The sequence below is a fragment of the Telopea speciosissima genome, chromosome 3 (genome assembly GCF_018873765.1).
Source record: "Telopea speciosissima isolate NSW1024214 ecotype Mountain lineage chromosome 3, Tspe_v1, whole genome shotgun sequence".
NCBI lineage: Eukaryota > Viridiplantae > Streptophyta > Magnoliopsida > Proteales > Proteaceae > Telopea > Telopea speciosissima.
In genome coordinates, this window is record NC_057918.1 from 65,188,980 (window position 1) to 65,201,476 (window position 12,497).

A 12,497-nucleotide genomic window follows, 5' to 3' on the forward strand; every position below is an offset into this window, starting at 1 on the left:
TTGTAATTAGGTTTTTTCCCTCTTATAAGGGGTTTTCTTCCTGATCATCGTCGAAATCGCAGTGATCTGCTTCTCATCAAAAGGGGACTAACTTGGAGTGAGACCTCAATGATCTTCATATTTACAACACTTTGGAAATCATTCTTCTACAAAAATATGTCTCATCAGATCTGACTCACCTATGGGTTTTTTTTTTTTTGTTTTTTTTTTTTTTGGAGACAGGAGGGGTATCCGACTTTAGGCCAACTAAATCCCCCCTGGGCTTGTACATGACCCCCACGCCACGCACAAACCGGGAGCTTCTGGGCCCTATTGAGCCTCAGGCGGGTGGTCCCAAGAAATTATGCAACGACGAAGGTTTGATCAAGAGACCTCGCTTCCTGAGGCGGAGTCTCAAAAATATGTCTCATCAGATCTGACTCACCTATGGGTTTTACTATTGTGGATAAACCAACTACAACCTGGGCTTCAATAAGAGTATTTCCTGGAAATAATACCTCGATTGTCTATGGGCTTGTGACATTACATGGGCTTATGGACCTCATTGCAATGGAGGAACTAACTACATCATGGGTTTCTTATTAGAACCCAATTATACATGGACTTCCTCTAATGGGTCAAACCTTGCTAGACTTGAGCCAAGTGGTCACAATACTGAGTCGGCTCTGACTATCGTGATGAAGATAGTATTGATTTTCAATCAATCTAAGATGCCTGTCGATACACATTCTTTTCGTAATTGAGGATCGGATATTGATCCTCAATTCATCATCCCCCATAACCTCCAGGGCGCACAGGTCGGGTTGGGCGGTTTTATAGAACCTTAGCCCAACCCTTGTGCCGGCCCAACCCGACCCCCTCGGTCCCGGCCGGCCCTAATTCCGATCATGGGGAGGGAAAGAAATGCATGGGCTAGAATGGGTGGAAAAACATTATCAATTTTACATAAAATAATAATATAATAAAATATATTATAACACTTATTGTCTTCATATATAATATATTATATAAAAAAATGTGGGTGAAATTTAAAGTTTATAATATATAAATTATATCAATATATATTTTATAATCATGGCCAAGATATTATCCCGATCCCAACGCATAACCTCCAAAGATAAAGGAGATGATTGGTATAAATCCCATACTAAAATATTTCAAGAAACTCCACATCAGTCCTATTGCGTAGGTTGTTATTATCGGCAACCAAGTGCAGATCAGTGATAAGAAGGTCATTTGGTGTTGGTGCAATAGCTACATGGAGTTTTTGAGATACCTGCTAATCGTCATGTGGAGGAGTTCAAAACATAAGAAGTGAAGATCCGTAAGTCAGATTTCTAGGAAAATTTGAATCATGATAAAACCAATATCGAAGTGGAAAGTTATGGAATGATCTTCAAGTGTGGCGTGATAGTTGGAGTCAGTAGTGGTTGCACATCAGTCAAATTCAAGTTAATTTTTGGGAACCTTGCACTCTACTTGGGTTGAAGATGTCTTAATATGAAATGTAGCTTTTCGAATCTTCTTTCTAATACTGTTGGAATCGGGTCATTTAGAGTTCGGATGAGGCAAATATAGAAGTTTGAGTAGCTAGAATCAAGTTGGCCGAGCCCTCATAATGGCCGACCACTCAAAATGGTTGACCTCAATATGGCCGACCTCAAATTGGCCGCCTCAAAATGGCTAACCTCAAAATAGCCGACTTCATATTGGCCGACCCCATTATGGCTGACCTCAAATTGGCTGCCTTAAAATGGCCAATATGAAAATAGCCGACCTGACTAGACTAACTGAGTTGAGGAGTCTGACCGGCCTGAAGGTGCCGACTGACCTAACAAAGTATCTGACCGAATGGACGTTACAATTCACCTATCTTTAAGCAGATTTTTTAGCATGATCCGAGCAGAATCTAGACAGGACTATTTCTGGGTAAATTGTCTAATTTTGAGTTTTCTTTCATATGCAATAAGAATCAGATCATTTGGAATTTTACATAGAAAGTTATGTTGGTTGGACTAACCAAAAGTCAATTTGTCACTGATTTTTTTGGAAGAAGTACCTCTAGGAGTTAATTAGGCAATGACGTTAAAGAAACTATTACCAAGTGTAGACATAATCTTACTAAGGATCTCTTGAACATCTACTGCTGAGTTGATGCAAGTGGGAGCAACAATAGATTTACCCGAATTAGATGGAACATATGCCACCACTATATGGGAACCAGAATCAGATGACGCCGATGATGCTGTATGCTATGGAAATTTAATTATATCGATATCGTTGTTGGCCCTTTCACTACAAGAAAGTCGGCCTTTAGAGGCATTCGTGAAATGCCTCTAATACTTTTAGGTGTATTTTCTACTAATGCCGCATAAACGTCTCTATATGTCGTGTCACAAATGCTTAGAGGTGTTTACATAATTAATGCCTCTAAATATGTACAAATGATGGAACTTTTGAGGCATTTATTACTGTCGCCTTTAATATGAAGTTTTAGAAATAATATTTTATTAATGCCTCTAAAAGCATTCTATAAACGCCTCTAATGCTTCATTTTCTTCAAAAAATTTTTTTTTGCTTATGAGGACAATTATATTTTAAGTAGTCCATTTTCATGAGAATAATTGCAACGAACTTTGGACAAATCGATCTGTCTCATGGAAGTGCATGGCAGTCCCAGAGTAGCAAGAATAGTATCAATATCTGGAAGGTGAGAAGTGTGCTTCCGAATTTCTTCAACTTACAAATGAAAAGGGAGGTTGGGCCAAACTTACATCATTAAAACCTCCATTTTAATGCCATTTCATTGTATTGGGTATAAAAAATAACATTACAGTTTTTGTTTACCACCTTCCTTATTACAAACAAAAAGACAAACCCTTACCTAAATCTTTATTAGTTGGTATTATGTGAATTGAAACACTTTCTCATCCCCAATACCAAGTTAGTGGCCAAGTCATTTGAGTGAATCTTTATATCCACTCCCGGTTCACCAATCTTTAAAGGAATAAACCTAATAAAAGTTTAAAATTCAATAGTTAATTGCTAATGCTTTTGTCCTATTGGTGGTCAAGCACTCAAGCTGCGTAGCGTACTCTAGTGTCTCCATGTGTCCATCTCTCCTCCCTCTTATAAAATGATATATATACCCCTTATTCTGGGAGGAAAGAGATAGATACAGGGAAACGATAGTGTATGTTTCATAGCCAGATAGAGAACTCAATTAATAAAAAAACGAATGATAGAGACTGACAACTATAAAATTTTTCAATGCCAATGTTCATATTGGAGTCCCATCCATTACTTATTAGGGTTTGGTAGGAGTTTTTTTTTTTTCTGGTAGAATGTTTGGTAGGACTTTCAATGGATTAATTTTTTTATGTATATATTATGCAAGAATGAAGACCTCTAAAGTATCCACCCTGATTACAATGGCCACCTCTAGCAAGTTAGCTTTCAAATTTTCTTATTGTGCACATCATCATCTACTCATGTGATAAATTTCAATCCAAAACACGACGATGAAACTACCTTTGACCTTTTGACAAGCACAATAGCTGAAAGGTCAATCAAGGTAGCTTAATAGTTGAAAAGTCAATAATAGAGATACATTGTATGATAAATTATCTTAATTAAGATACACATTGTATGATACATTGTCTATCTAACTACATGAAAGCAACCACTCTTCTAGATTCTAGAGTGGACTTATTGGTCTAGGAGACATGGTCTCTGCTACTAAATACCCAAAACTGTATTTTTGGTAAGCTTTATGAGACCAGGGCTGAGGCAGGCTTACATTGACAAGCCCAAGCCCAGGCCCAGGCCCAGGACTGTTCAAATTAAAGTATTTTTTTAAGTGTTTTACATGAGATCCTTTAAGGACCAGGAGGAACACTTCCTATTGAACATTAACAATTACAATTAAATCTTGAAGAAATGATCTAATGTACAAAAGATATCAACAAGACAAACAAGTGAAGTGGCATAGCTCATCTTTCACTGAAATTAGGAACCTTGCTGTTCAAGTTTTCCTTCACACTCAGCTTAAGATGAGCAAAGGCATAGTTCCATTGTCAAAGAAAATGTTCTTCATTCTCATAACATGAAACCAAACTTTGAATGCCTTCTTCTGTATGTCTTGGGACTTCTGTACATGTCTATGACTTATAATGTCCTTTCAGTCATCTGAATCTGTCTCGCGGAACGGTAAAGGAACCGTCTTAACTGCCCTAAACTTGCCAACATTGTTCAAATGCTCATTCTCCAACCTGTTTAATTAAACATATGTATTGGTACCTAATGTTAGAAGAATGGTCATTGTCATAATTAATAGTGTGTGTGTTTAAGGTATACCTGTAGAAATTCCAATGCCCGCGCCGGATTATCTCAAGTGAGGCCAAGAAAAAGTCGAGCAACCGGCGATACTCAACCGATCCGAGATTAAAATGCATGACAGTCTCTACCCAAGCTAATCTTAGAACCAAATTTATGACCTAAATAGTTCAAATCATTGTTTTCCCAAGTAAGATAAGTTGTTTAAATTTCATAGAAGATACATAGAAAGGTGAGAAAAGAGGCAAAGAATTAACTTACAATGGAAACATAGTAGATACTCTTGTTCTTTAAGATTAGTTCATCCCTAAGCCATGGGTTCTTGGAATTAGGGTTGAGGAATCCCCAATCTTTAACAAAATCCCAATATAATTGATAGATTGTTGCTATAGAGGAGGTAGCTATGACCATGACCTTCCAAAGCAAGGTAGGCTGCATTACAAATGTCAACCGCGCACCGGCTGCTACCATTGCCGATACATATTTCCCCAAATTAGCCAAGTGATTTACATCACCTTCATCAAACCATCTTCTTGCACACTTGAAATTAAATTTGAGATAATATATGTTAGGTAGGGTTTTGATTACATTATAATTAAACCATAATTATCAAGTTATTTTTAATTTCTAAACATATTTGTACCTGCATTGCACGCCAATAGTATGGTAAAAATGAAATAACATAAGCAAGCTCCCTGTATGTCTTGCTAGAATGGCAGGTCTGGTATTGATGAGTTTTGAAGCTACCTGCAAGGAGGTAACAAGCTGTAGACTCCATGTGTCTCAGCAATGGAATCTGTGAATAAAATGAAATAATTAAGTGTCATTTATTAGAGATTAATGACGCAAAATTAATTGAAAAAACAAAAAACTATTCAGAATGGATTGTTCTTGCTTTTTATGAGGGGTGAAACAGGGCCGGGTTGGGCCAGGTTTTTTAAAACCCTAGCCCAACCCTGTGTTCTCTTAGTTCAATCAAGCCCAAACCGGCCCTCGGTCGGGCTCAGATATCTCAGCCCAGGCCCAACCTTGTCGGGTTCAGTCCAACCCAGCCTGGCCCTGATTGGGCCGGGGTAGGTCAGGTTGGCTCTGATTGACCTTGATTTTTGTCAAAGGCTGGGTTGGTCTTGGTTGACCCTGATTTTTGCTAGGGTCTAGTTCGTCCTGACTTAATCTGTTTTTTTGCCATTTACATCGTTCTATGCATTAAAAAAATTGGTTTGTTTCATACTAAATTGGCTATTATTTTTCTTTGAGTTAAAAAACTTAGCCCAATCTTAAATTTGTAAATATTTTTTTGCTTAATAAATAATTAGTTTTTTTTTTGGTAAACCAATAGATAATTAGATACTAAACAAAAATTGCAAAGTGTAAACAATAAATTGTAAAGCATAACCTAACACAGGACTGGGCTAGGGCAGGCTGGGCTTAGCCCGAAGCCTCAAAACTTTTCCATCCCAACCCTGATCAGGGCCTGAAAATTTCAACCCTAACCCATCCTAAGGGTTGAAAAATCCAGCCCAGACCCTGTTCAGGCTCAGGGTGACTGGGCCAAACTTACAGTCCTACTTTTTTTTTTTTTTTGGGGGGGGGGGGTAAGACACCCTACTTTATATTCTTCATAATTAATGAAACAAGTTTGCAAATTAATATTAATATTGTAAAATGGTGCGGAGCTCACCTGGCTAGTCAATTGGTCAGCCATGAAAAAATCTACCATTAATACCTGCAAAATGTGTCACTTTACAATGTAAGGAAAAATTACAGTTAAAGCCATGAACAAAGAAAATGGAGAATATAAAGAATTTAAACAAACCTTGTACAATGGGGAACAAACAATGTTACGGATAACCCGGATGAAGTAGTATCGGGTTGATCGGTAGAAAATGTTGAATGGGCATATGAGTACCCCTATGAAGAACTGCAAAAAGTGGTTTGAGAAGTTATGTTCAAGCTCTAAAAACGGCTTACATAAATAAATTCATTTGTGAGTGAAAAAATTATTTCACTTCAATAGATTTCTATACATAATGGAATCTTAGTTAGAACACAAAGTTAGAAAACTGAAACTAGGTACATTATATAATTTTGAGGGAAAAAATGTACTTACAAGAAGGAGAATTCCGGGAATGGCATCGACTTGAGTTGGTGAGAAACCATTGGATCTTAAGAGGAGATGAACAACCATGGCTCCGACGACTGCAGTCATTAAGGAGGTGCAGATCAAGAAGAGGTCTCTGTACTTGAGAGCAGTGCTTGGAGAGAACTCAAAAATGAAGTTGTAATTGATCCTTGTGTTCTTCCACATGAAAATGTTGCATCCATACAAGAACAAGTGCAAGCTAAGCAATGCAAATGTGCTGCAAAACATAATCAAATTCTACCTTGTTAGTTTTAGTTTGATTGACATAGTTTTAAAAAATTGAAATAAAATAAATAATTTTAAGAAAATTGTTAGGTATTTGACTGATACGCCAAAAGCTTCAGAGTTGATGGAACACGTTAAATCAAGTCCTTTAATTTATCCTATATTCGACTGGTCCAATCTAGCGCTCATACACAAGATCGGACCCCATTAAACACATAATAGACCACCACACTTCTACAACCGTCTTCCTTGGGTTTTTGCCTGGCGACAAGTAATAACCATTTCTTGACAGCTTTCACTCTATTCCAGATAGCCCACTCCTAGATAGCCCTTTCCATGACTCGAATCCATTATGTGGAACCTGTCTCTGATAACAAATGTTAGATCCTTGACCTATACGCCTAAAGCTCCGGAGCTGATGGAACGCGTTAAATCAAGCCCTTTAACCAAGTTCATACTAGGTTGGTTCAATCTCGTGCTCATAAAATAGATCAGACCCCATTAGGCACATAACAAAAATTCAAAAAAATTAAAACTAAAAGATTTTTTTATAATAAATAATAAAAAATTAAATTTGCAAAAAAAGGGAAACCCAATTTGGGCTCTTTTCTAATTCCGAATGAGTGCATTGATCCTGCTAAGGCCCGCATGATAAGGCCTTTTTGGTGGCCCATATATCTACCATGGCAATTTAGTTTGGACTCAAATTTTGTGAATATGTTAAAGTTCAGCCCAAAGGGAGTTGCCAAATGTAAAAAGAGAGGGTGGACCTTGGCGCAATGGTAAGGTTGCTCTATTGTGACCTAGTGGTCATGGGTTCGAATACGGGGGTGAGAATGTAAGAGATCAAGATGATAATGGGTAGTACCTGAAAACAGGATAGATGGTTTCCACATATCCTCCGGCATCTGTTTTGGAAGAGAACATACCCAACAAGTGTGCCAAGAATGCATAAACACTGAAGAGTGTCACAAAACAACCAGTGAAGAGACCTGAAAAAAAAAGGAAATTCACCACAACAATTAGTTCCTTTTACCTAACTATATCTAATAAAAAAAAGAAGCTAGATTTGATTGATCATCAAAGCAAAAGAGTAGGTCCCATTAATTCTTTGATCTTCCTCAGTGGATCTTCTTTAATTACCTTCGTGTTTGAAACATAAGAAGGTGAAGTCACTCTCTTCCTTTTTCTGGTTTTGCTTTTCTTTGTTAAGAGATGAGAAAAGCCATGAAAGATGGAGACATATATGGAGGAGAGTGATTGTTCTATATAAGAAAAACAAATAGAAATGAAGAAGATTACCTACTAAAAAAGTGATCATATGAGAATCTTTCTGTTGTTGAGGTCTTAAGAACTTCATTGCTTTCTTTCTATCATTGTTTACAAAGTGCTTCGTGAAGATGGATTCCACTTCATCTGATAATCTTACCACCTTCTCATCCCACACAGAAAATTAAATAAGTCCTGAAGCTGTTAATTTAAAGTTTTAAACTAATTTGAATAATAATCCCACTCCATAAAGCAACTTCCACAATTATTATTAATTATAAATAATTATGATTTCCATTTTATAATGACTACTTAATTAAAAGCTTACAGCAATAGAATGTTTGGTTATTGTACCCTTGTCATCCATGGGCTAGGCAAGAATTAAGAACCAGCCAAGATTCGGGTCTGTATGGCAACGTTTCTGTTCTAAAATACTGTTTCTAAATCAAAAACAATTTTTTTTTTGTGTTTATGTGATTTTGGAGTAATTTTGTATCTGCCACTAGAAAAGAAAGAAACATGTATGGATTGCATATTAAGAGAAGAATTTCTTTTATTTTGGTGGTGGTGGTGGTGGCAATGAAGGTGGAGGTGGTGATTGTGGTGGCTGCAGCAGCGGTGGTGGAGGTGGTGGCAGTGGTGGAGTTGGTAGTGATGGTAGAGGTGTGGTGGTGGTGGTGGAGGTGGAGATGGTGGCGGCAGTGGAGGTGGTGATAGTGGTGGTGGCAGTGGCAATAGTGGTGGAGTTCGTGATGGTGGTGGTGGTGGTGATTCGTGAATATCGAGTCTATATCGTGCACATTTTTGCTTTCAGTTTGTGTGTCTGTTTTTCAGAGCTTCTTTTCGATGTTTCTCAAAACTACACTAGAACCATTTCTATCACCCGATTCGTTTCTCAAAAACACAAAAACAGACCGGATAACACATGCACTCATACAGGATCTATTCCATTTCTACCCCAGTAACATAAAAAAACACTAGAAACGATTTTTTGGAATGTTACCCTACAGACCCAAATAAACCCAATAAAATCATATCCATTATCAAACATATACCACCATACATATGTATGGTAGAAAATATATATATATAAATATGGATGAACCAAAAGCATCTATACCACACACTATACCTTATCGGAGCTGACAAAATGCGACCTCTTCACCACTTTCAAATATTCCTCCGATGCTTGTTGGTTTGCTACCTGCGCACATTTTGACCTTTCCCTTTAGGTTCCATTTGGTTTCATGTAAAAAGGTGGAAAAGGAAAATTTTCTTGTAAAAGAGAATTTTTCACTGTTTGTTTTAACTCGTAAACTACAAAAAAATACATTAGAATTTTTTTGTTTTAAAAAGAATGAATACATGTATGTTTGGTTTTATTTTAATTTAAAAAAAAAAACAAATCTAGAAACCAGTTTTTTCGTTTTTTGCTCTTTTATAACAAATCTAGGCAGTGACCCTTGGTAACTAATATATACTTTCCCATTATTGACTTACCTTGTCAAACTTTTTTAGTATCTTTGTGAAAGCCAACATATTCAATGATCTGCAAATATTGAAATATAAATAGATTTGTTAATAAAATTTCTTTTCCAATTTTAGAGAAATTAACAACAGATATTTTCTATCTTTAAGTTCTTCAAAGTTAAAAGTTTGTAATTTATTAAAGAGGGCTGATGAGGAGAGGTGTCAAGTCACAAGTGTGAGATCGATCCTTATGAATTGAAGAAGGTTCACCTTCCCTGAAAATGACCCAATTCCAAGGGCAAAACAGTCATTTACTAGCCATTTGCAATCTTTAATTGACATGTCTAACCTTCCAAATATCTCAATTGAACCCACGTTCACATGAAATCCCATGCAAACTCAGCTTTTACGTAGGGTGTAGGGATATGTCAATGACCCATTTACCCTTGATGTGGGGATTCCAATCTCTTAGTCTCACCAGTTTCTTTCCCATATTAATTTTACCTGTAAGTCTTGAGGAGGCCAAGCCCTTTGTAGAGCTCCACAAAGGCACCTCTAATCATTTTCTCAGCACACTGGATCTTCTTCCTGTTAATGAAATCTCCTGGACCTTCTTTCTTAGGGTTATTCACTAGATCTTCCCAAAGCATCGATGTGATCGCCGTGATCGTTCGTGTCGGTGTTGTTGCCGGGATATCAATCCTCACTGCCGTCTTAGGCTTCCCCTTCTTCGCCTTTGTCCGCATCGCCGCACTGATAACGTTTACACCGTTTCTCTCAAAGGCTGCGATCACATCATCCGTCGTTGAGGCCTCAGATTGTGTCTCATCAAGTTCTGTCATGCCTTCTGCATCGTTACAAAAGAAGATTAGAAAAAGTTTTCCACTACCTAAGGTGAAGGGAACACCTTAATTGCTCCACCTCCTATTGTACGAAGTCGATAATACCCCTACTGTTTCCTTTTAGGATTACTTGCCCACCCATTTATGATTCTATGATGAAGTTTCAGACAAAAATAGTATGGAACTTGGGCTTCTAAAGGCCCAGCTCAGATTCAAGCGAGCCCATTAAACAAAATGATGAATAGCCATAGCATGAATTCTAATCCAATGGTTTCAAGAGCAGGGATCAGGTGAAGCTGGTTTCACTGAATCACTGTTTTAAATTAAAGATGAGATGAGAAACTGAGAAAGCATGAAAGAACAGACGAAGTGGGAAAAGTAGAGTAAAGAAACACACCTGAATAGTCGGAGCTCCGGCCGGAGGATGAGCGAGTGGGAGTTCCGGAATCCGATTTGGATTGGAGATTTCTCCGGTGATGATCATTGAGGACTTGTTTGAGGTCAAGGAGTATCTGAAGCTGCTTGTTAAGGATCTCTCCTCTCTCCATGAACTCACGTTCTTTGGTTTTGTAGAACTGATTCACTTTGTTTAACTCTTCATCCAATCTCCAGAAGAACTCTTTAACCTATATATTATATATGAGAAGAAAACCAAGAAAAAATTTGATCTTTCTTAAAGTAATTACAATTCTCACCTCATCTTCTTCAGAAAAGAGCTGTGCAAGCTCTGTTTGATAGATATTTTCCTCATCTCCCTCTCCTCGGTTAATACTCGTCACCTGCAATAGAACAAAGTTTCCTCATTTTGGTTTCTTTAAAATTGTGAACTTTTATTTCAGTTACTAACTCACGATGGTTTCGTGACACTAACGGTTTCCCCATTTTTAGTGTCGGCGATTGTGATTGAGGGATTGGTTTCAGGACACGACGATACAAGCAATCTTAAGTGAGAAATATCGTCTCTGTTTTTTTGAGAAACATTCCCGGAAAACTAATTACCCATTTGCAGGAAAAAAATTAGAAAATTTTCTGCTTTAATAATTGCCCAGAAAGAGAAAATTGTAATATTGGAAACCCAGATGAAGTTCAATTTGAATGAAGTTGGAAGAAAATTTAGAATGAAATGACTCAACCCATTTCTGTTATTGGCTTAAGCTTTTACTACCTGAAGTATCTTGCTTTTCTGACTACCGTTACGGAATCGGTTAGAAAGGTTCTTGGCAATGAAGCGAATTGGATCCAAGATTGAGAAGCCATACTCATCTTCCTCTTGGATATCTATTGATACTCTGTTTCTCGATAGCTTTATCTTCTTCACGTTTTTCTTCAGTTGCCAGTAATTCACAAACGCATCCTTCCATTCTGGAATCAATTGAGCTTCCAGTTGCTTTGAGAACTTCACCATTTCTTTTTCTTTGGAGGTCTTTCCTCGAATGAAAAAGAGATAAAGAGAAGAGAATGAGAAGTTGCAGAGAGTTACCTGAGGTTTATATATAGAGTTTTTGGTTGGGAAAAGGGGAGGTTTGGTCGCAAAAGGATTTAGTTTTTTTCCATTTTTATTTATTTATTTTTCTTTTTGGGTTTTCCGTCCAAACAATTTATTCATTTTTGCTTTTCATAGAGAAGTTAAAGACTGTTAGAGAGTATCATAAGCAATCACCAGTGCGTGTGTGTGTCATGTGGAGCGACGGACCGAGACGAAAGGAAAGTCATTTAAATCTCCACTGTTTTTTTTTTTTTTTTTTCCATTTTTCTTGTTTATGAATTTTCATAAATAACCCTACCGCCACGAAGGACAAAATTATTACATCAGCATAGTGGGGCCTACCATTATCTTTTTCTTAGTTGCCATCTACTGCCACGTGGTGACTTGTATACATAGTAGTCTAAAAATTTAGGTCTAGCTACGGCCAGCATGGTTCACTATTTTAAGTGGTTTTTTTGTGGCCGGTTTCAAATCCGGTGTGGTTGCTTAAATTGGCCGTTTGGAACTATGGATGGCCTAACCGGATTTGAGTACAAACCCGGAATGGTTTGCGAACTTGGTAAGAAATAAAATACCGGTATTGCAGACTGGATAGGCCAATCAATAGACCACAACATATATTTTTCGTTCAATTAAGAGATTGTAGCCAATTGAAAGGATCTTCTTGATCAATCTAGAGATCGTTTCGATTCTAATAGTAATGAGAATTTGAAATATCATACATTGA

The 12,497-nt window shown here is 37.3% G+C and overlaps 1 protein-coding gene across 1 annotated transcript; it reads right to left on the bottom strand.

Moving 5' to 3' along the window:
- Nucleotides 1–3,890: 3,890 nt before the first annotated feature.
- Nucleotides 3,891–11,780, bottom strand: LOC122655879 (phosphate transporter PHO1-like). Its single transcript, XM_043850254.1, has 15 exons — nucleotides 11,450–11,780; nucleotides 10,980–11,063; nucleotides 10,682–10,910; nucleotides 9,947–10,289; nucleotides 9,473–9,521; nucleotides 9,105–9,176; nucleotides 8,006–8,135; nucleotides 7,572–7,695; nucleotides 6,446–6,695; nucleotides 6,152–6,256; nucleotides 6,017–6,061; nucleotides 4,979–5,131; nucleotides 4,597–4,875; nucleotides 4,357–4,496; nucleotides 3,891–4,271 (listed from the first exon to the last, which is right to left on the bottom strand). Exons 1-15 carry the CDS (start codon nucleotides 11,687–11,689, stop codon nucleotides 4,181–4,183), a joined length of 2,334 nt encoding a protein of 777 aa, XP_043706189.1. The 5' UTR covers nucleotides 11,690–11,780; the 3' UTR covers nucleotides 3,891–4,180.
- Between the last annotated feature and the right edge of the window lie 717 nt (nucleotides 11,781–12,497).